The sequence below is a fragment of the Anolis sagrei genome, chromosome 3, assembly GCF_037176765.1.
Source record: "Anolis sagrei isolate rAnoSag1 chromosome 3, rAnoSag1.mat, whole genome shotgun sequence".
Classification (NCBI taxonomy): Eukaryota; Metazoa; Chordata; class Lepidosauria; order Squamata; family Dactyloidae; genus Anolis; species Anolis sagrei.
This window is the reverse complement of record NC_090023.1, coordinates 114,902,568-114,927,186: the sequence shown is the minus strand read 5'-3', so window position 1 is coordinate 114,927,186 and position 24,619 is coordinate 114,902,568. Positions and strand designations below refer to the sequence as shown.

General features: G+C 39.9%; 1 protein-coding gene across 1 annotated transcript in view; it reads left to right on the top strand.

The window, feature by feature from the left end:
* The window catches only part of PCCA (propionyl-CoA carboxylase subunit alpha), a 273,331-nt gene that overhangs the window by 73,931 nt on the left and 174,781 nt on the right, over positions 1–24,619 (top strand). The window contains exons 7-9 of the mRNA XM_060769564.2: positions 4,062–4,193; positions 10,291–10,327; positions 23,429–23,507. Coding sequence (XP_060625547.2) covers positions 4,062–4,193; positions 10,291–10,327; positions 23,429–23,507 — 248 coding nt within the window. The remainder of the gene's footprint in view (positions 1–4,061; positions 4,194–10,290; positions 10,328–23,428; positions 23,508–24,619) is intronic.

Genomic DNA, 24,619 nt, shown 5'->3' with positions numbered 1-24,619 from the left:
AACCATGGTATGTTCCAAAACATACCATGGCTTTTGTGGTACTCCCACTGTGTAACTTTTGTGGTACTCCCACCCCTTTGGACCAAAGCATAATTACCACTAAGAGCTACTGCCCTCCATTTCTCTAGTTGTGTCATGCAATTTCACTTGGGAATCCTCATTTGAGAATCTTCATTTGAATAGATGATTCCCATTTCCTTCAATCTACCTTTAGAAAAATTGTGGGTCCCCCCCCCCCTTGACTTTGTTGGTGGTTCTTTTTTGTGTAGCATCTAGGATCTTGTGCAAAAACTGCACTTCCTGTAAGACAGTAATCCCCCTCTCAGACAGCCATGTGGAGTGCCTTTTTTGGTTTAAGAAAGGTCATTGTGTTAACACAGGCTCTTTTGCAAGGACTTTACCAATTAAGCCCTTAAAATTGACAGTCCTGTTTAAGAACTCTTTCTTCGAAAAGTCTCTTGGAATTGTTGACAATGTTGTGAAAAACAGACCTCTCTGTATCAGCTTGGGTACTATTTAGAAATAGCTGTCCTTTGTGTTGGTTATAGATAGCCCTTCCACTGTTATAGGAGTTGACGATATGGCTTCCCCATCCACTTTAGAAGTTTTCCCAGTTCCATCCACTCAGTCTCTTTGGCTTAAGAAGACTTGGACCCTTTTGACTTAAGACAAAATTGCACAAGGGCCATAAGAAAAGAGTGGCACACTCCGTGACTCTCAAAAAGAAGAGGGCAAAAGACAAAGATCCAAACTCGATCTGTCACTTACTTATGTCACTTAGTTTCATCTAGCATTCGATTGACAATTCGATTGACAATTCCCTTCACAGGTGGTTCCTAACCATGTCCTAAAATCAAGTACCTGTATTTGATTATTGCACATTTAAAGTTAAAATGACCCCATTACAACTGCCCTATCCCTATGTTGCTATATGATCTATGCACTTTATTGATCAGCCTATCTTCTAACTTGTTTGCACACCAGTCCCCCCCCCCCCCCCCAAAATGAGACTAGAAGTATTTCTGGTTGTTGCTTATCTTGTCTTACTATTGTTGTAATGTTGTTTTTATGTTGCTTAAATATTTTATTTGCTTTGTTTTTAACTGTATATGTTTGGGCTTGGTCCCATGTAAGCTGCCCCAAGTCCCTTCAGGGAGATGGAGATGAGGTTGTTGTTGTTCCTCTTCTTCTTTTTATTCCGCCGCCTCCGCCTCCTCCTCCTCCTCCTCCTCCTCCTCCTCCTCCTCCTCCTCCTCCTCCTCTTCTTCTTCTCCTTCTTCTTCTTCTCCTTCTCCTTCTCCTTCTCCTTCTTCTAGCCCTCCAATGTTGGCAGCTGTTGTGGACAGGCCCATAAGGAGGCTCAGTTGATATAGGGGACACCTCGTGTGGCACAAACCCAAACTGACCAGCCCTTCATAAAAAGCAGTCCTCGCCAAACTTATCACACCAGGCCTGTGTGCTCCCAAGAGAAAAAATTTGCTGTACTATATACAGATTTGTACTCTACTGAGCTAATGATCAGCTGTTTAGCTACTAACATCTGCCTTTTCATTGTCTTTTTTGTATTGATCAGTGGAACTAAGAAGGGAGAAGTTAACATAAACCTAAGCGGAGTGTTTAACCTCCCCCATCCTCTTCTGGAAATGTAGATGCAATAACATTTGCAGCTGAAAAGGTTCATTCTCAGTTTCTAATGTTTAAGGATGCAAATGAAGCATTTTGTCTCCACTGTCGCCTGGAGGTGTTAATACACAGAAAGAGGTTTCTAGGATTAGTTCCACAGATCTCTTTTATCATGTAAAGCCAAGGACTGATTTCCATGCCAAGAACTGAAGAAATGCTATATGGAAAACATCTATAGAAAATTCTTAACATGTTTCACTTTGTTTCTACCTGAACTAGGAAGGCACTTACATGCAGTCCAAAGTCTTTCATACTGATTTAGAAGGAATGTCCAGCATTTCAAAAGCTGTCTTGGGAAAGAACAGTGTTTATAATGGGGGCACTGTATTTACTGTATCTGGTTGAGTCCTCTTGGAGCATGACAATAGCATAAAATAGTTGCCCCAAGTAGTCACAGTTTTTCAGAGGTTGAGTTAAATATGATCCCTAATGTCACTGAACATTTTTTCACACTTAATGTTATCTGTTCTTCATAGAGTTTTGAAAGCAGAGAAACTGTGCTTTCTTCTGGTTGTGATGTGAAACCAGTTTATTTGCAGAATATGGAAATGTTGAGAGCCAGTATAGCATTTTGAGTGTTGGGCTATGATTTTGGGAGTCCAGGGTTCGTTATCCTTACTCAACATGGAAATCATTGGGTAAGTCACACTATCTCAGTCTAAGGAAAGCAGAAGCAAACATCCTCTGAATAAAATCTTGCTAAGAATACAGACTGTCATAAGTCAGAGTCAACTTGCATAAACATAGTAATAACAACAATATAACTTTTACTCTTCATCTTGCCATAGCGGTCCTTGTTGTTTCAACCCCCCCCCCCCCCCGAAGCAATTGTATTACAACTACAAGTTGTTCTTATTATTCTGTTATTTATCTGCACTTTATTTGTATCAATTTTCCTTGAGTCAGAAGTAGAGGTAGCATTGTATGCAAATAGATAGCTGTTTTCTTAACATTGTATTACAAGCACACCCATTCATTTGTTTCATCATTTAGTATCTCTTTATCAGGCATGTTAAAGTTGCTTTCAGTTTGCCACAGTCTATTTTCTACATAAATAAAAATGTAATGTTTGTTTGTGGATTAACATAACTCAAAAACCACTGGGCAAATTGACATCAAATTTGGACACAATACACCTATCAGGCCAGCAAGTGACCATCACTCATAAAAACACTTAAAAACACAATGGAAGAGACTTAAAAAGCCAAAAAACAAAAAAAACCATTACAACACATGCACATAACCACATAAATACACATGTACACACACAAAACACATATACACAGACTGGGCCACAGCAGCGCGTGGCATGGGACAGCTAGTGTGTTATAAAACAGCGGTTGAAGGGGAATGTGGAAAAGGATTTGGACCCAGGCATCACTAACCACAGCTGATTTTGGTGGAAAAATCTACATGATCATTTTCACATGCACTTTCTGATCATGCCCATCTTATTAAAAGGCAGTGACATAAATGTGCCTGCTTCAGCATGTCCATATTTACATTTCTTCCATCTAATAATATGGGGACATAATGATCTGCAGTCAGAGATCTAGAGGCCATAGATATGGAGGGCCACTATATAAAACATTTCTATAATGTCCCACAGAAAGAAAAAAACAAACCGGAATAGGTTATATCATAAGAGACATTGTTACTGCATAATGAAAATGTGTTATAAGAACTGTGATTTGTTGTTGCTGTGTACCTTCAAGTTGTTTCTGACTTAGGGTGATCCTAAGGTGAATGTGTTATGGGGATTTCTTGCTCAGGTTTGTTAGCTGTACAGAAGTAAGGTTTGTTTTTAAATCCTTACTAGGACCTTAGCTTAAAGTGGACCTAAAGTGGAATGAGTAGAATTATGTTATGATGCTCGTCTGGTCTGTAAGTTGGTGCATAGTTAAGCCTTTGAGTATATGTGCAGGACCTAAGCATTTTAAAAGTCTATTTGGTACATCTTGCACGCTTAGAAGAGGAATTTCATTTCCGTTTTGTGTGAGCCTTGTGTTTTAAAGAATACAAAATGAAATCTTGAACTGTATTTTACATTACTGAACATATCTTTGTAAGCCACTTGTGGCTCCTTCAATTGTGAGTTAACTGCTTTCCCCCCCTCACCCAAGGGATCCTACAAATGTTCAAGACTGAAATATTTTACAGCTCTCAGCGATTTTTCCTTGGTCTGGCTTTGATTTACACAAACAGTAATTATAGGAGCTTTGAGCCTGTGTTCCTTATAGGCTTAACAAGCTCATATATATTTATAATGTACCGGCTCAAGTTATGTTGCTTACATGAATTTGGGATATTTATGTGCACAATTTCATCATAGTATTTTTTTCTGTGACTAAATTCTTTTGCATTCCCTGTCTCTTCAGGAGTCTGAAGACATTACTTTCATTGGACCAGACATGCATGCTATTCAGGCAATGGGGGACAAGATAGAAAGCAAAATCTTAGCCAAGAATGCAAAGGTCAACACAATACCTGGTTATGATGGGGTAGTCAAGGTAAGAAACTCTTTAAAAATAGTGTACTTCCTTCCCTCCCCCCATATCAGGTTTCATTCAAAATGTTTCTGATTGATAATCCGAATTAGTGCAATGCCTCTTCCTATCACAAATTGGGTTTGTGTGGTGGAAGTGTGTGGAACATGACTGTATCCCATTTTGTTCTTCTGATAAAGGTTCAAACCACCTCTTGCACCAGAAGTGGGCAACTTGGAGCCTTCTTAGCAGCTGCTAGGACTGCTAGACTAGGAAACATACCTAGTGATAAGAAACGATGGAAGGCATCATTCAACCACACATGGAGAAATTGAGTTTGTGTATTTTGATCCTATATGTATGTAATTAAAGTCTGGTTCATGCAGTGTCAGTAATGAAAAGCAAGTTTTCCCTTCACCACAACAATATTACTTTATTTTATTTATTTATTGCGTCAGGGGCAGACCAGACAGTTGCATTGCATTTTTTAAACAAAAAACAAACAGACAAACAAAACAAAAAAAAGTTTGCAAGCTTGGTAGTTGATTAAATGTCCTTTGACCAGTATCTGGCCACTTGGAGTGCCTCTGGTGTTGCTGCAAGAAGGTCCTCCATTGTGCATGTGGCAGGGCTCAGGTTGCATTGCAGCAGGTGGTCAGTGGTTTGCTCTTCTCCAAACACGCAAGTTGTGGATTCCACTTTGTAGCCCCTTTGGTGCCAGAGCACAGTCTGTTCAGCGTCTTCTAGGTTGCCCAGTTTTCTGTGTGCCCAGGGGGGAGTCTCTCATTTGGTATCAGCCATTGATTGAGGTTCTGGGTTTGAACCTGCCACTTTTGGACTCTCACTTGCTGAGGTGTTCCAGCGAGTGTCTCTGTAGATCTTAGAAAACTATTTCTTGATTTAAGTCGTTGACGTACTGGCTGATATCCAAGCAGGGGATGAGCTGAAGATGTCACTGCCTTGGTCCTTTCACTATTGGTTGCTACTTCCCGGCGGATGTCAGGTTGTGCAATACTGGCTAAGCAGTGTAATTTCTCCAGTGGTGTAGGGCGCAGACACCCCGTGATAATGCGGCATGTTTCATTAAGCCACATCTACTGTTTTAGCATGGTGAGATGTGTTCCACAATATTACTAATGCAGTGGGGTTTTTTTATCCACATAAAAGAAAATGGCAGTCATTGCCTAATATAAAACATTGTAAAAATATTTTAGATATATTTCTGGGGTGTGATGAAGAAATTACAAAAGCTACTTTTTCCTTGTTAAACCTTAAGAATCAGGTTTCTTCTTGCCTTGATTCTGTTACTTGCTCACTTAAATAAGAAGGACCATTGAGAGTTCGTGTCATTTTCTTTGGACCTACACGTGAAACAATATCTTCAGGTACCTGAAAGTAGTCTGCTGTTCTAAATGCTTGACCTTTAAAAAGCTAGCTTTTGATAAAGGAAAAAGAAAAAAAAATCCACCTTCAAACTGATTTTCAATTCCAACTATATTATTGGCCATTTGCTCTATTCCAGTCCTCTCATCAGAAGAGCACGGCAATTGAGTTCTTAATAAGATTTTCAAAAATATCATTTGAATGCGTCTCTACTAGAATTTTAGTTTTATTTCATTCAATATTAATTTTCTATATTTTGGTGATGAGATAACAGTTGTGTGGTTCTCTAATGCCATATGCCAAAATACAATTGGATGAGCTATCTATATTTTCATTCTTGGGCCAGTTACAATCTCGCAGCTTAAACAGTGTTATATAAAACGTTGTGCAAATACACTGTCCAGAACTTCTTTTTATTATAGCTCAGAATTCCTTTTGAGAAAGGGTGCAATTTGAATGTGGTGAATCCTGGACTTAAATGTTTGGAAGATAAAATCTATATGTTTTTTAAAGTTGTGGACACATGCTCAAATACAATATGAACTTAATTTATTTTATAGATAGAGAGCAACATTTGGCTTTGAGAAAAGTATTCAAATGCCTCACTAATATGCTATAGATTTGGTTTACCAAATGATTGACCTGCAAATGAATACTTGAGCTGGAATCCAAAGAACAACAAAACTACTTTGGAATTCTGTTTCTTGAATAGCAGCCATCCATGCTCCAATTCAGATCAATTTCAGGAACTGAAGAAAGTTTCTGAGAGACAGTTTGAGCATAGTGCATCACAAGAGGTCTAATTATTTGGAGTGGGAAAATATGAGTAGAGAACTTACACTCATGTAGTTGTATTTGTGCCTTTTTTGTGTCAGGAGCAACTTGAGAAAGTACTAGTAGCTTCTGGTGTGAGAGAATTGTCCGTTTGCAAGGACGTTGCCCAGGGGATGCCCGGATTTTTTACCATCCTGTGGGAGGCTTCTCTCATGTTTCCGCATGAGAAGCTGGAGCTGGAGCTTTTTTAAGAGACTTAAAAAACCAAAAAACAAAAAAAAGCATTACAGTCCATGCACAAAATCACATATATACACAAACACACATATATACACATACATCGAACTTGGAGGACAATCTTACTCAGACAACAAGGGATCACTTAAGTAAGTAAGTAAGTAAGTAAGTAAGTACACAAACATATACACACAGACATATACATAAATACACACACAAAACATATATACACAGACTGGGCCACAGCAACGCGCGGCAGGGGACTGCTAGTGAAACAATATAAATATACTCAGCTTCCATGGATTTATTTGGAAAATAAATAAATAAACAAACTTTATTTATACCCCGCCACCATCTCCCCAATGGGGACTCAGGGCGGCTTACATGAGGCCAAGCCCAAACAACAAATTACAGCAGAATAAAACCGAAAATGCAAACAATAAACAACAACAAAATAAAAATAATTGTTGACTCTTACTACTGATAGTATATGAGATTTCACAGAAACAGTGTCCGTGAAGCAAGTTGCATCATTTAGTGTTAGATATATGCCCTGATAGAAGAAAGACAGTATTTATAATACATATGCCTAAATGAGAGAGTCAACATGGTGTAGTGGTTTCTTTGTTGGGTTAGAATTGTGGGAAACCAGTGTTTGAACTCCGACTGGGCCATGGAAACTGGCTGGGAAACACTGAGCAAGCCACACTCTCCCTGCCTTGGAGGAAAGTAATGGTAAACCTCTGAATAAACCTTGGCAGGAAAATTCACAAGAGGTTCCCATTAGGGTTGCCATAAGTCAGACAAAACTTGAAGGCATACAGAGAAAATGAAAGACAAAAATAACAGCTACTTGGATTTCAGCACTGCCTCTTCAGTTTTATGCGGCTTCTGAATTGTAGATTACATATTCTAATATTTACATTTTGGTAGTGCTGGTAGCACACATCCAAACCACAAATCTGTCAGCTTTCTTGAAATTAGAGTCAGATTGCCTTCTTGCAGGCTTGCAAAACTACACCCACCAATCATTTGTTTGTAGGAAACTCAATGGAGTTGGGGAGGGGGTGACTTTTATTTATTTATTGTTGCTTGCATGTTAAAATTCTGTTGAGAAAATCTATGCCTGAATCTGCAAGAGAAAAGAAACGTAAAAAGTTTCCTCCTTGGCTCTAATCGAGGCTCTTCATCAGTCATCACTCTTCCTGCATTTTATTCAAGAGGCTCTAATTGTCTGCATTTGGCAGGTTTAACACTTCCTGACAGAGAGGCTATTAAGAGGAAGTATTCTCGCATAACTGTCACCGACAGGAACAAAGAACCTTCAGACTCAATGTGTGGAAACCACTACATTCTTAAATGGCCCTTTTCATGCATTTTTTTTAAAAAAAAAATCCTTCTAAGCTACAACTTGGAAGCGTGTGGAGGTTGCAGGGTTGTGGAAGGTAACAAGGTGTAACAGTAAACCTGGATTTTATTCATTTTTGGTAGACTTATCATTGGCTTAAAAACAATTGTTGTTTGGCAAATCTCATTAACAGATGTGCCTGCTAGAAGTTAAAAAAAAAAGAAAGACTTAAAGCTGATGTTGCTTTCAGGGTTGCTTTGAACTTAACAAGCACCGATTTGTGGAGCAGACTAGCTAATGAAAGGAAATTAAATTTTCTGACAACTTCCTGTACCAGTTTCCTTATTCTTCATTGGACTCTTAGTCAGTACTAAGAAATTTTTGTTTTATTGTTTGGCAAAAAAAGACCCAGCTATGAAAGCCTCCAGAGTGTTTTAAAAACTTTTTGTGGGAGGAGAAGTTCTTATAGGGTTGTTTTTAAGAAAAGGAAGGGGGAAAACGTCCTTAAGATGTTTCAAAATATCAGTTTTCATTTTAATGCTCGAAAGTCACCCCCATGGATTCAGCCACATAGAGCAACTGGACGTTTTCAGGCATGATGTGCTCTTAAATCTTTTGATGTATTCACATTTTGATGGATATTATATAATACGAAGGTGGTTGTTGTGTGCCATGAAGTTGTTTCCAAATTGTGGCAACCCAAGGGCAAACTTACCTGAGGGGCTTTATATTTGCTCTCCTTCAAGGCCAAGAGAGTGTGACTTGTCCAAAGTCCCCTGTGGATTTCCATGGTCTTCAGAATCATACTTCAGTACTCAAACCATTACACCATACTAGCTCCATATAATAACAGATAATGGAAAGTATATTTTTTGAGGTTAAGAGAAAGTTAAGTTACTTATAACAATAGTTTTATGTCAGGCTTCTGTTCACCCCCCTCCCCCCGTGGCACAGTGGGTTAAACCCTTGTGCCGGCAGGACTGAAGACAGGTAACAGGTTCGAATCTGGGGAGAGCAGGGATGAGGTTCCTCTGTCAACTTCGGCTCCTCATGTGGGGGCATGAGAGAAACCTCCCACAAGGATGGTAAAACAAAAACAAAAAAATCCGGGCGTTCCCCGGGCAACATCCTTGCAGATGGCAAATTCTCTCAAACCAGAAGTGACTTGCAGTTTCTCAAGTCACTCCTGATACAAGCAAAAAACAAAAACAAAAAACACAACAACAAACTAACTCTTGAGAAATTATGAACTAAATCTGTAGGCCCTTCCACACAGTCATATAACCCATATCAAGGCAGAAAATCCCACAATATCTGCTTTCAACTGGGTTATCTGAGTCCACACTGCTATATATTCCAGTTCAAAGCAGAAAATGTGGGATTTTATACAGCTGTTTGCAAGGGACCTACCGGTATTCTTTTTCCTTCCCTCCTCCCTTCAATTCACTTGATACTCTTGATTTGAGTGAGTTAATGGTCTAAAAATGAAAGGACTGTGTTGCAGTTTATATGGAAGCTGGTTTATTGGGACCATGCTTATTGTCCATATTGCTAGAATATTCTTTCCATTTGTGGGCCACATTCAATGTTTTAATTGTAAAGTGTAATGATAAAATATAACAATTCCACTAATTTGTTTCCACCAAATCAGTTTCCGTATTTCTGATAGTTTTTTTAACATTTAGTATTAACTTGTGCTCTGTTTTTCCTACATTACATTTTTCTCCATTTGTAAGCTGCAGTGACTTTTAATTTTCAGAAAAAAAGCTGAGATTTAAAATAATGTTAAACTATTTAAATATATATGCATATCTGTCGTTATGCATCTTTGAGTCAGTTTTTTGTCATAGTTATTTTGTGCTACAAGAAAAGGAAAACAAGTAGCAACCCTTACCTGTAAACACTACATTTGAATATTTCAATGAATTTTTAAGATTTGTTTTGATGTAGATGTTTAGCTAAACAATAGAGAATCAACTCCCCCTGCTGACTGTATCCAGGAAAACATGTGTATATACCTGAGAAGACAGGAGTAAGCTGACAGTTGACATGTTCCAATGCCCTGATATTTACTTCTCAGTGAAATGGTCTAAATTCTATAATTCTAGCAACTTGAGAAATCCTTCTGTAGTCCTGCTGGTTTTTCCTGTCAGCTGATTCTTCACTGCTTAGAACCTGAACGTTATGCAGTGAAGAGGTAAAATTTACATTCCACTTATGGTATTAATTTTACATTCCCCTGAATGAAGCGGGTCAGAAGGTTGTAAAATCAAACATTAAATGAATCGGAGGAGACAGTAGTGCAATATACGACTGCCCTTGAGACACAGTGCAGTAGCTGATGGGATTAATGTTGGGTCTAATTTCCTGCCTTTACAGGATGCAGATGAAGCTGTCAGAATTGCAAGGGAAATTGGTAAGTTCTGAAACTGGCTATTGTGAGATTTGTATGCCTTTCAGAAGATGCTGTGGACTCAATTAACTGTGTAATAAGTAGTCTCCATGGAACAACTAATGATTTAAATGTTTAAATTCTCAGTTGCCACCAGAACTGGAAGAATCTGATTGTTAAGTCTCTTGATACCCTAATGTATTAGTTATAAGTAGTGTTTTCAATATTTAAATTATAGATGTGACGCCATCTGTGTTAATCCTAATCTACTCCAGAATATAAGTGTCATTTCTTGTGTTTGTGTAAACCTTTTTCATGAGGGTGCTAAAACATAGATAGTTTTATTTTATTAGAGTTTATGCTGTTAGCTCTAAAATCATTGGCTGAACTATATTGTAATACAGGGTTAGTCAGAATGAATAGGCCAATAAGAAAATTAATTGTACCCGAATGTATGTTTACTGTAACCAAACCACAGCTACGTAGCGACAGATAAACTATCAAAGTTTTTTTTGAGCAACACACATGTACGTTAATGCCGCTAGGCGTCGCTAGGAGTCGCTGTTTTCAAAATGGCGGAATCAGGCAAAGAGAAGGCGTTTTGTGTGATGACATTTGCTAAAACAATGTCAGTAATTACGGTCCAGCGAGAATTTCGAGCCAAGTATGGCAAGGAACCACCTCATCGACATTCCATTGCGAGGTGGGTAAAGCAATTTGAGGAGACGGGCTGCTTATGCAAGGGTAAAACCACAGGACGACCGCGTGTCTCCGAAGACACAGTGGAATCCATTCATGCATCCTTTCAACGAAGTCCCCAGAAGTCGACAAATCGTGTTTCCATGGAATTGAACGTTCCGCAAAAAACTGTGTGGCGCGTGTTACGCAAACGTTTGCAATTCAAGCCGTATAAATTGCAAATGGTGCAGGCTTTGAAAAAAGGTGACTATTCGAAACGACACGATTTTTGCGAATCAATGCAGCGAAGACTAGAGGAGGAAGGCTTTGCCAACAGACTGGTCTTCAGTGACGATGCAACGTTTCACCTGTGTGGGAAGGTCAATAGGCATAATCTCCGCTTTTGGGGATCTGAAAATCCTCATGCCGTATTGGAACATGTAAGGGATTTGCCGAAGGTAAACGTTTTCTGTGCAATAACCAACCGTCACGTGTTTGGCCCATTCTTTTTCGCGGAGAAAACCGTAACAGGCATAGTGTACGCTGATATGTTGTCTGAATGGTTGATGCCACAGTTAGAAGAGAAAGTGCCCGGTTTCGTATTCCAACAGGACGGTGCCCCTCCGCATTGGCACAACAGTGTACGCGAGTACCTCAACGAACACCTTCCCAGACGTTGGATTGGCCGTGCTGGAGTGACTGATCTTCCATTCCTCCTGTGGCCCCCCAGGTCCCCCGACATCACACCATGCGACTTTTCTCCCTGGGGGTATGTGAAAGACACTGTGTTCCGACCTCCATTACCGCTGACCTTGGACGACTTAAAACAGCGCATATGTGCTGCATTCGATGCCATTACGTCGGATGTGCTGCAACGGATGTGGAATGAACTGGACTATCGCTTGGACGTCTGCCGTGTCACACGGGGCGCCCATATCGAACATCTCTGAAGGTGAGACAAAACTTTGATAATTTATCTGTCGATACGTAGCTGTAGTTTGGTTACAATAAACATACATTCGTCTAAAATTAATTTTCTTATTGGCCTATTCATTTTGACTAACCCTGTATATGCTATGGTGAGAACATAACCGATAATCTAATTTGGGCTGTGAATTTAAATAATCTTTAGTTGCATTTAAGGAGTGAACCTGCCCCTTGTGTTGTGTAACAAACCTGTTTTGAGACCGAAGGTGTTTCAAAATGATTTTGGGTGGGGTAAATAATGGGGGTCTCAGATCTACCAAGGTGTCAAATTTTCCACTTTTAAGTTCATAATAATAATATAATAATAAACTTTATTTATACCCCGCCACCATCTCCCCAAAGGGGACTCAGAGTGGCTTACATGAAGCCAAGCCCAGCAATACATTACAGCAAATAAAATTGTTGTTGTTGTTCATTCGTTCAGTCGTCTCCGACTCTTCGTGACCTCATGGACCAGCCCACACCAGAGCTCCCTGTCAGCCGTCACCACCCCGAGCTCCTTCAAGGTCAGTCCAGTCACTTCAAGGATGCCATCCATCCATCTTGCCCTTGGTCAGCCCCTCTTCCTTTTACCTTCCACTTTCCCCAGCATAATTGTCTTCTCTAGGCTTTGCTGTCTCCTCATGATGTGGCCAAAGTACTTCAACTTTGTCTCTAGTATCCTTCCCTCCAATGAGCAGCTGGGCTTTATTTCCTGGAGGACGGACTGGTTGGATCTTCTCGCAGTCCAAGGCACTCTCAGAACCTTCCTCCAACACCACAGTTCAAAAGCATTGATCTTCCTTCGCTCAGCCTTCCCTAAGGTCCAGCTCTCACATCCGTAGGTTACTACAGGGAATACCATGGCTTTGACTATGCGGATCTTCGTTGCCAGTGTGATGTCTCTACTCTTTACTATTTTATCGAGATTGGACATTGCTCTCCTCCCAAGAAGTAAGCGTCTTCTGATTTCCTGGCCACAGTCTGCATCTGCAGTAATCTTTGCACCTAGAAATACAAAGTCTGTCACGTCCTCCACATTTTCTCCCTCTATTTCCCAGTTGTCAATAATTCTTGTTGCCATAATCTAGGTTTTTTATGTTTAGCTGCAAATAAAATATAAACAACAAAATAACATCACAATAAAATAAATAAACCAATCGAGCAAAATAAACAGTACAAAATAAAATACTGGAAAATCATACACAGTGGGTGGGCCAAATACACGACACAAAATAATAAAACTCTGGATAAGATAGCAATGGAAAAGTATATTTGTGGGGGAGGAGCTCGTAGGGGACTGAACAGTGTAATTAGACTTTCAATAAGGTGGGGGAAAGTGTAATATGAGGAAAACAGTGTAGGTGAAACAACAGGACTGGAATATCTGGTCACTCTCCAAAGGCACATCAGAAAAGCCAATTTCTTAGATCTTTCTTAAAGGCTACTAGGGTGAGGGCTTGCCTAATCTCACCAGGTAGCGAGTTCCATAGCTGGGGGGGCCACAGCGGAGAAGGCTCTCTCCTTTGTTCCCACAAGTCATGCCTGTGATAAAGGAAGGGGAGAAAGGAGGGCCTCCCTTGAGGATCAAAGGGAATGTGCAGGTTTGTGGTAGGAGATGCAGTCACGAAGGTAGGCAGGTCCCAAACCGTTTAGGGCTTAATAGGTGATAACCTGTACCTTGAATTGGGACCGGAAAATGAATGGCAGCCAACGGAGCTCTTTAAACAGGGCGGTTGACCGCTCCCTGTAATTCGCCCCAGTTAGTAGTCTGGCTGCTGAACGTTGGACCAATTGGAGTTTCCGTGCCGCCTGCAAGGGAAGCCCCACGTAGAGTGCATTGCAGTAGTCCAGTCTAGAGATAACTAAAGCATGGACCACCATGGTCAAGTCAGACCTTATGTGGTATGGTCGCAGCTGACGCACGCGTTTTAGTTGTGCGAAGGCCCTCCCAGCCACCGCTGACACCTGCGCATCAAGTGTCAGCACTGAATCCAGTAGGACCCCCCATTAAGTTCATAAATATGTTCTTTAGGAGCTAATGTTTAAGGAAATTCTATTAGGTAAAGAAAGTTCTTTTTTTTAAGTTGGGGTATAGCTGGGTGTGGGAATTATCAACTCAAACAAGTTTTGTGTCTTAAGAACTAGGCCAGTATTATTGAGTAAAAAGTATAACAAAGACGTTAACTAGAAATAAATTTCCATTTCTCAGCTCCCTGAATGGCTTTTTACCAGTTGTTGTTCCTTACCTTAAGATACCTACCATGCATGGTTATGGTGTGCATAAAAGGGGATAATACTAAAGAATCCTATTTTGTGAGATAGGGAGACTACATGTGTGATAAATCATAAATTTCTTGGGGCAGCAGAGAATACCCAGTTGCTGCTTTTTACATTTTAAAATTAAAAGGCTTACACTAGAGAAGAAAACACTTTTTGTAGCCTTGTTGTAAAACCCGTGATTATGCTGCGGTTAAGACAAAAAATCAGTTTGTAAGTATGAGATGCTGGCTTTCGTGGACTCCCTTTTCAGAGCCATTCTTATCAAAATAGTCAACAATGGGGTAGTTCCTTACTTAAATGTCTAAATGTGACCATCCTGGAAAAATCGGGACCCTGTTGCTAAGGATCTTTTTCTTTAACTTAGTTTTAGAACACATTTGACCAAAGGCAAGAAAAATAGACCTTGCAAAGAATCCTAAGAACACAATGGGTAACTTTGCATTCATCATCCCTACATTGGAACGATGCAACAGCAGCCAGTTTTTACTTGGAAATTGAGTTAAAATTTTGTCATATAGGGAACACTTTCCTTAGAGATACTGTTTTGCAAGTGAGCTTCTCAAATAAAGTTTTTGGAAGAGGGAGGTTTGGTTACTGTCATTATTCGTTTAATTTGATGGTTCATTTGTTAAGCAGGATTTCAATGGGAGTCACACTTTATTTGTTCCGTAACCACTGGGGCTTTTAACAGATTTGGTAGAGGAGGATATTCCTTCCCCTACACTTTGTGTTATTCCAGTCCTGTGATCTAGTCAGTCATCAGTGTGCTGTTCTCCAGAAATTCTCTTCTTCTCCCCAACCAGTGAACACACACAATCCTAATTGGGTTGGTCTAGGACCCCCCACAGAGTTTTCCCCTAAAGGTTGTTTTATAGTTCTGTAAAACTTGGGTTTTCTCCCAACCCTGCTCCACCCTTCTTGTGTATTGATTTGCCATTTAGGCTACACAAAGAACTACACTTCTAAAACAGAGGTAACAAGACATGTTTCAGGACTGAGACAACAGAAGGGCTGAATAAGGACCTTTTTTCAATTGGTTCTTAAGTGATTTCCTTTTGGTTATAGAAAAAGCACACTTAAAATGTGACAGGTTTTAGAGAAGTTTCATTTATATAGACAATTCCATGTAGAAACACTCCACGGATAGATATAGCATTTGAGGTAATATAAAAGTTCTGACTGTGGTTTATGAATTGTACTGCAATCATTGAATAAGGGACTATGCAGGAAGGGAATGATTCAGGGTCTCATTCAAAGACCTTCCATGGTATTCCTGCCTGGTCTTCTCTCCCTATGGCAGTGGTTCGCAACCTGTGAGTCCTCAGATGTTTTGGCCTTCAATTCCCAGAAATCTTAATAGCTGGTAAACTGGCTTGAATTTCTGGGAGTTGTAGGCCAAAACATCTGGGGACCCAGAGGTGGAAAACCACTGCCCTATGGCTTTGTGCCTGGATAAGGAAGACACCTAGTCTCTACTGCATTCTTTGTTTACTCAGGCTATCTATTCCTCAGACTATTCATGTTAAACCCCTTTTTTTGTAAGCGGTGGGGACGAGATCCCTTATTAGTTTTTTTTAATTTCTATGAGGATGACCATAATTTTGAGTAATCAACATCAATACTGAAATACAACACCATCTGAGCAGCATTTTTTTCAAAGGAATCATAGAATCTTTGTGGATTGGGACATTTGTAGGAATGTTAAGATGTTTGTTTATAAAATGATTATCCTTACAACTCTGTTGTATGCCTGAAAATATGGACCATCTACAATTGTTGTTCTCAACTTCGGAAAGATTACCTCAGTGTTGCTTTCAAAGTATCCTGCCAATCTCTTGGGAAAACAGGTAGATACATGTCAGCGTTTTGGAAGAAGCAAAGACTACCAGCATTGAAACAATGATTCTCCGCCATTAATTTTGCTGAACTGGCCACGTTGTCCGAATGCCTGATCACTGTCACTCGAAACAGTTACTTTATTCCCAACTTAAGAATGGAGAATGGAATGTCGGTGTACAACAAAAGAGATTTATTTATCGTATCAGAAGCGAACCGTGGGTACAGCATTTTGAAACAACACAGAGTTTAAAGACTTGGCATTATACTAAATGTCCTTTACCAGTAGCTGGCCACTTGGAGTGCCTATAAGAAGGCCCTCCATTGTGCATGTGGCAAAGCACAGACTGCATTGTAATAGGTGGTCTGTGGTTTGCTCTTCTCCACACTCGCATGTCATGGATTCCACTTTGAAATTAAAGATGGTTTCCACACTCGCATGTCATGGACTCTACTTTGAAATTAAAGATGGTTTTAAGGTTAGCCGTAAAAAGTGTGGTATAAACATTGAGAACTGGAAAGCTCTGACACTCAAGCGTTCTAACTGGAGGTCAAAGTTACTGACTGTTCTATGGATTTTGAAGAGGCACAAATACAGGTAAAAAGGGAAAAATGTGCCAAGAGAAAGATGTGTTAAGCAAATCCTTATTCTGATAGCTTTCCATCTGGAAATCGATGTCCTCAATGTGAAAGTCTGTGAGGATCCAAAATAGGTCTTCACAGTCATTTATGGACCCACTGCCAAGACTCTACCTCTAGGAAACAAGCATACTTGTCCTTGAGTGATCGCCCATGATGAATCTGAGTAAAACTGGGTGGAGCCAGATGTGGGATGAGTTTTTCTTTAAGGATTCCCCCACCTCACCTTTGCATATCTGAACTTGTTTACAGTGTGAATTTGTATATATTTAAACACTGCAGATAAAAGTTGGATGCTATATGACTGTTTAAATTTAACTGTTTGTATTCAGGAAATCAGAAAATGCTTACTTCTTGGGAGGAGAGCAATGTCCAGTCTCGATAAAATAGTAAAGAGTAGAGACATCAGACTGGCAACAAAGATCCGCCTAGTCAAAGCCATGGTATTCCCTGTAGTAACCTACGGATGTGAGAGCTGGACCTTAGGGAATGCTGAGCGAAGGAAGATCGATGCTTTTGAGCTGTGGTGTTGGAGGAAAGTTCTGAGAGTGCCTTGGACTGCGAGAAGATCCAACCGGTCCATCCTCCAGGAAATAAAGCCCGGCTGCTCACTGGAGGGAAGGATACTAGAGACAAAGTTGAAGTACTTTGGCCACATCATGAGGAGACAGCAAAGCCTAGAGAAGACAATTATGCTGGGGAAAGTGGAAGGCAAAAGGAAGAGGGGCCGACCAAGGGCAAGATGGATGGATGGCATCCTTGAAGTGACTGGACTGACCTTGAAGGAGCTGGGGGTGGTGATGGCTGACAGGGAGCTCTGGCGTGGACTGGTCCATGAGGTCACGAAGAGTCGGAGACGACTGAACGAATGAACAACAACATTCAGATTATATGCACAGTTCACATATTGAATCAAATATGTATTATATGCTTATATATGTAAAGAGAAAAAAAGTGAGTGAGTGTATAGCTTGTAAACTATGTTGTGTGTGTGTGTGTGTGGTATATTACGTTATGTGTTGTAGAGAATATATAAAACATTTTTAGACAACTAGAACTAGATTTTTAAAACTTAATCGGAAATGGGCTTTCAAGTTCAATTATAAAACTATAGAACGTTGGGAGAGTTTAGGAGCCAGTTTCCTTGAGGGCCACTTTGACTCATAACTGCCTGCCTACACCTCAGGAGCTCCATCTGCATCCCTGCCTATGAAAATAATTACGTTGGCTGGCATAATGGAATGGAAGCTTTTGGCTTCCCTGTTTGTGGAATGCTTTTCCTGTGTGGGTACATAAGGTCCCATCATTATTAGCTTTTGAAAAGGCCTCCATTCCTGCTTATAGTACAATTCTCCTTTTAAAACAATTTTATTGTATTGCTGTATACATATATAAAGTGATTTTCATCAGTAATTATATATTGCAAATTATAGTGCTTTACTGGACTAGATAATTTCTGTTAGTGCTACTGCTAATTTTTATTCAGTTTTTGTATTTTTCCCCCTCAAAATTGAGGCTTGACTGTTATGTCTGAATATATTGGATATTATCTTGGCAGGTTTTTTCAAAACCCCAAAAAGATAGATAGAGAAATTAAATGATTTTAATTTTCAGTGAATGAATGAATGAATGAATGAATGTAAGTAGGCGCAACAAAATTGTTGGATGAGCACATTTACTCTAATTTGTAATATTATTTGCAAATCAGCAAATAGAGTTCTAGAAGTTGCAACATTTGAAAATACTGCAGTCATTTGAGTAAGTGTAGTGAGACCCATGGTTGTTAATGAGTTCTTCAGTGACATTATTTTATTGGCCACTTTGATATTATTACGTTACATCCTCTAATCCTCCTCATAACATGTGGGTCTTCTTCTTAGGGGGAATCTCATTGTAATCTCACAAAGTGAGATAGTTTTGCATACTATGAATTTAATATCCATCAAGTAATATGAAAATGAGCAATTTGGATGACCATGTCACATAAAATATACACGCATAATAGAATAATCAGCTGCTCCAAGATTTTAAAATTTGGGTCTGCTTCGTTCTGAACAAAGTGAGCCTTTGGACTTTTAAATGTATTCTTTTGAAGAATACATTTGAAAGGTATGAATGGACAGCAACAGCAATACGAATACTAATAGTTTCAGATGTTATCAATATAGGCACAAATAGGAATATTCAAGGAGCACACGTGGTATGCCACATAAAATCCTAATCCAAATCCTTTGCCATTTAATCATTAAGGAGAGCCAATTCATATTGCAGCCCAGAGTACACTCAGGATGTAATGTTTTCTTTTGGGCAGGAGGATGGAGAGCTGAAGATGAAGGGTTTAATATTTCTTCCCTTCTTATGGTTTGATCCTTGCCTGACAAATTTTATTTCTTCTGTGGTTTTCTTGCTCTGGGAGTGGAATAGACCAGTTGAAATGATAGGTTTTTGAAGACTGACAGAGTCATCTTGTATTGGGGTATTTCCCTGCCAGTATAGCTGGTAATCAAGTTACATCTTCATGTTGCTACCATCTGCTTTCTGGATAAGGGCTTTGGTTTTCTTGATGTCCATTGAGAGGCTGAGCTTCTTGTATGTTTCTGCAAAGGTGTTTAGAGTGGCTTGTAGGTCTTCTTCTGAATACGCATAAACTACGTTCTTATCAACATATTGGAGTTCTATAACAGATGACATAGAATCTTTTGGGAAGACAAGCAGACAGATGTCAGTGTGCTGGAAGAAGCAAAGACCACCAGCAATGAAGCGATGCTCCTACGCCGTAAACTCTGCCACGTTTTCCAAATGCCCGATCACTGACTCTCAAAGAAGTTACTATACTCCCAACTGAAGAATGGAAAATGGAATGTTGATGGACAGGAAAAGAGATTTAAAGATGGGCTTAAAGTTAACCTTACAAACTGTGGCATAGACACCAAGAAGCCCTGGCACTTGAGTGCTCTAACTGGAGGTCAGCTGTGACTAGCAGTGTTGTGGAATTTGAAGAGACATGAATGGAGAGTGAAAGGGAGAAACATGCCAAGAGAAAGATGTGTCAAGCCAACCCTGACAGGGACCACTTTCCACCTGGAAACTGATGCCCTCGCATGCAGATCAAGAATATGGGCTCCACAGTAAACTACATCCCGTATAGACTACTGCAACGCTCTCTACGTGGGGTTGCCTCTGAAGATTGCCTGGAAGCTGCAATTAGTCCAATGAGCGGCAGCCAGATTACTAACAGGAGTGGGGTACAGGGAACATACTACTCCGCTGTTGCACCAGCTCCACTGGCTGCCAATTAGCTTCCGAGCACAATTCAAAGTGCTGGTGTTGACCTATAAATCCCTAAACGACTCCGACCCAGTTTACCTGTCCGAACGGATTCTCCCCTATGAACCATCAAGGTTGTTAAAATCTTCTGGAGGGGCCCTGCTCTCTGTCCCACCATTTTCGCAATTGCGGCTGGTGGGGACAAGGGACAGGGCCTTCTCAGTGGTGGCCCCTTGGCTCTGGAACTCTCTCCCATTGGAGAGTAGAACTGCCCCTTCCCTCCTGATCTTTAGAAAGTTGGTGAAAACCTGGCTTTGGAATCTGGCATTTGATGAGTGAGGCAATGGCTTTTGACAACACGGATGGATGGGGATGAATAGTGATTTTTATGCTAACGACTTGGCTTTATATAATTATATGATAGTACTTTAATGTGTTTATATTAGTGTATTATTGATGTGATGTTTTTAAACTACTGTGTATGAACCCCCTTGTTGTAAACCGGCCTGAGTCCCTCGTTGGAGGTGAGAAGACTGGTATATAAAAGTTCTAAATAAACTAACTAACTAACTAACTAACTAACTATGTATCCACTGTCAATACACTACATTTGGAAGGCCCTCATACTCGGATAACGAGGGATCACTGGGTTGCTGTGAGTTTTCTGGGCTGTATGGCCATGTTCCAGAAGCATTCTCTCCTGACGTTTTACCCACATCTATGGCAGGCATCCTCAGAGGTTGTGAGGTAGCCTAACTGTAGTTTGAATATACTGTTAAGATTGGAGTTGCAGATATTATGTACCTGATTGGCTCTGAAGATTTTGGAAGTCTGTGGCTGTCATCCTTTTAATGACACACAGTATATAAGTTTCTTTTACACTTACGTATGTCTTCTATGGGGTCTTGGTGAGGTTGGCATTCCCTTTCCCAAAGCTCTTCTGACTTCCCGTGTAGCCCCACCCCCACATTGCCATTTTATGCCTTGTAAGGAGTTATCAGAGAAGCACCTGGCTACTAGGGGTGTGCGAAACGGCAGAAATCTGTTTTCGTTTCGAATTTTGGGTCCCCGTTCTATTTTGGGGAAGATTCCGGATCCTGAATTACAAATCAGAACAGCCCCTTCCTAATATCCCAGAAAACTTCCAAAAACAGAATGGGGGGGTGGGGGTGGCGGCGCACCCAAAAACAATGAAAACAGAATGGATTTCTGCCATTTTGCCCACTCTATTGGCTACATTGCTGTGGCCAGGTGTGAAACGGTTATATCAGCACTAGAACTTCTGAACCATTCCTGTGGACCTCAGTGGGATGTAGCCAGATGAGTCTCTGTCTGCGTCACACAGTGGCAGCACACAGTGGTTGTCCAGGGGCACTTCAGAGCTTGTATAGTTAGTCCATGGAGGTGGAATAAGTCTCAGTCTGGCATAGATCTACATGCAGATTTCTGGGCATATCCAGCAAATGAAGTATTGGTAGATGGGATCCTGGACATTTACGCTTTAACAGAAAATTTGGTACCAGAGACAGAAATAACTTGAAAAGAACAGGAATAGTTTTCCTTGTCTCAAAAAGTGCACATCAGCAGATTTCAACAAACTATTTATTCAAAACTAACAGTATGCACTTGTGAAAAGAGACAACCTGTTCAACAAAGCCTTTCATAGGTTAAAGAAGCATTTTGAGCCTTTTACAGAATACTTGAAAGCTGTTTCTACAATTAATCTAGGAGTGATTTTTCTTTCTTTCACCAGCCTAATTTTTTAAATGATTTCCATTGGTGGTCAGATTTATAGATCTATGTGATTGGTTGGTGGTTTCCTCCCTCTTTTGCTGTTCATGCACGCTCAGTAAGGGATTCTTGAGGAAGCTGCTGTCTACCTTGCCTTTTGTAGAAAGGCATGCACAACTATATTAGCATAGACTAGAATGTAATCTTATTCTTTTCTAACTCAAGCTTTGTTGTATTGTTTACTCCAAGACTAGCTGCCGATGTCCAACACCAAAATTCTGTTTTTCCAGCGGTCCTTCATGATATTCTGATTGCTGACACTGCTAAAAACTGTCTAGACAGAGGATAAAGAACAAAAAGGGGCTAAGGTGGCATAAAAGAGTTCATAAAAAGAACTTATTTGTCATAGGCTTTGTTAATGGAAGTATGCCTATACTGTGCTATTGGTCCTGAACTGTTCACTTTGATCCCATTCAACATGGTCACCACCAACCGGATGAGACAGAATGTCAATTGCCATTCTCCAGGCTTTCTTTTAGAATATGTAGTTTAAATCCAATAGGGTTCTCTTCTTGAATGGAAGTTCTTTGTTTTCATTGAACAAAGACATTGGATGCCACTCTCTGATTTGAAGTACTTTTAAAACTTTTGTACTCAAGACGTTTCAGCTGTTACATTTTAGCCATTGAATCCCATATTATACGTCTAATAAAATCATATTAATATGGTATTAAAACATAACAAGTAATCAGGATCCCTACACGTTCAATAGGTGCAATTTAGTTGTATTCTGTGTACCCTGTTTAGCAAATGGCGTTCAACTGTGTTCTTTTTAACAACTCTTTCATCCAGAACTTGGAAGTAATTAATTACAAATAGCTGCTCATAGCAAGGGTAATAACTCTTCTTCTGTGACATAATGTAAGTCTTAATGTTATGGCATGTGACCTCACTAAACAGCTGGGGCAAGCATTACCTGATTCCTCCACTGACTCGTGTTGTCCCTTGCACTGCAAAATGTGAGAATCAGATAAAACAACTAAAAGTAACTATGTAAATTACTTGGAAGAACTGGAAAAGTAAATAGTTATTTTTTAAAAATCGCAATAGCCAATAATGCAAGGGTCCTTGTGTTTTCCTATAAATATAGCTATTTTTTTAAAAGTAACATCCCCCTCATCTCCTTCTGAAGTTGAGTGCCTGGGAATACAGAAGACCTTTTCATTTGTAGTGCTTAAGCTGTGATGCACTCTCTCCAGAGCAGCTTGCTCGATTACCTTTGTAGTTGTTTTTTTTGAAACAAGCAGTGAGGATGTTGCAGTTGGCTTAGGTGAACTGGGTTAATTGAAACTGTGGTTCCGCTTCTATGACTATTCTTGGCTGGTTGAGTTCTTGACTATGTTTTTAATAATTTTATTGTGATTATCTTTAAGTGTTGCCTAGAGAATCTCTTAAGGAAGAAGGTGAAACTCTTAAATAATACAAAACGTGTCGTATCTTTGATTTTACTATTTATGTAAAATGTTATTAGTTAATGTTGCTATACTGAAGTTCAGAAGGTAACTATTATCCGCGATATGCAGCCTTAAAACTTCCTTCCCAACAAACAGCCTTTTAATAAGCGTGTTGTTGTCTGCCATGTTATTGGACGTATGGTCAGTTGTCATGCCTGTATGACTTAGTGATCAAAGTCTGAACTTCTGTCTAATTGTTCCCTGCTGCTAGGCTACCCCGTCATGATCAAGGCATCAGCAGGTGGTGGAGGAAAAGGCATGAGAATTGCGTGGGATGATGAAGAGACCAGGTGAGATGCTGTCCAAAATCTAGTTTTGATGAATACGGCTGTTTCCAAAGTCCCATTAAACCACTGTGAACTGACAGTCAAACAGATATCAAACAGAAGACTGAAACTGAGCTTTTATGCCATCACAGCTTTGCAGTTTTTAAATATTGCAGTTTGCTACAATTTTTATTGCAAATTGGATCCATATGCCAAAGTGTTATTAAATGTTCTGTAAGAATATAACTCTATAATAGCTTTGTGATTTCTCCCTTTTCCTGTGACCCCACACACACACAACATATATTATTTGCCACTGGAAAATCAAAATTAGTCCACGTATTTGTCTTGCATTTAAGGGTTTTCTTCCTGGCCACATAGCTCTGTAAGGAAATTTAAACTTGTCTAATTTTAGTTTTCTACTAAATATATTTTAGTACAAATATATTTAATTTCAAGGTATTATAACATTAAAATAATTATCTGCAAAACTTTTTAATTTCCCCCTGTTGTTATTATGAAGTGTGGATGATCACATTCTGTCTACTTTCAATGATGTCATAGTAATAAGAAGAACCTTTCTGGACTGTATCACAAAGTTTGTGTCCCTCCAAAGGATTTTGGAACTAGTCAACCCTTTGCAGAAAGTCCAGTGGTAAGGGATTATGAGAGCTATAGTTGAAGAATATCTGAGGAGCGTCACATGTTCCTTGTCACTGATTTATGATCCTATTTACGTACCTTGTAACTAGGATCTCAAGTCAGCATCTTTCCCACTGTTCAATATCTGCCATGTTTGGCATTCAGAGATACAGTGTCTCTGAACATGAGTTTCCATCTATATTTCATGTTTAGGTAACAAAATCAAAATGCTATTCTGAGTTGAAAAATTCTGTCTGATGAAACCTCTGAGGTAAAAAAGCCCCCGGTAGTGCAATGGGCTAAACCCTTGGGTTGGCAGGATTGCTGACCGATAGGTCAGTGGTTCCAGTCTGGGGAGAGCAGGTTGAGCTCCCTCTGTCAGCTCCAGCTCCCCATATGGGGACATGAGAGAAATCCCCCACAGAATGATAAAACACCTGGGCATCTCTTGGGCAACGTCCCTGCACATGGCCAATTCTGTCACACCAGAAGTG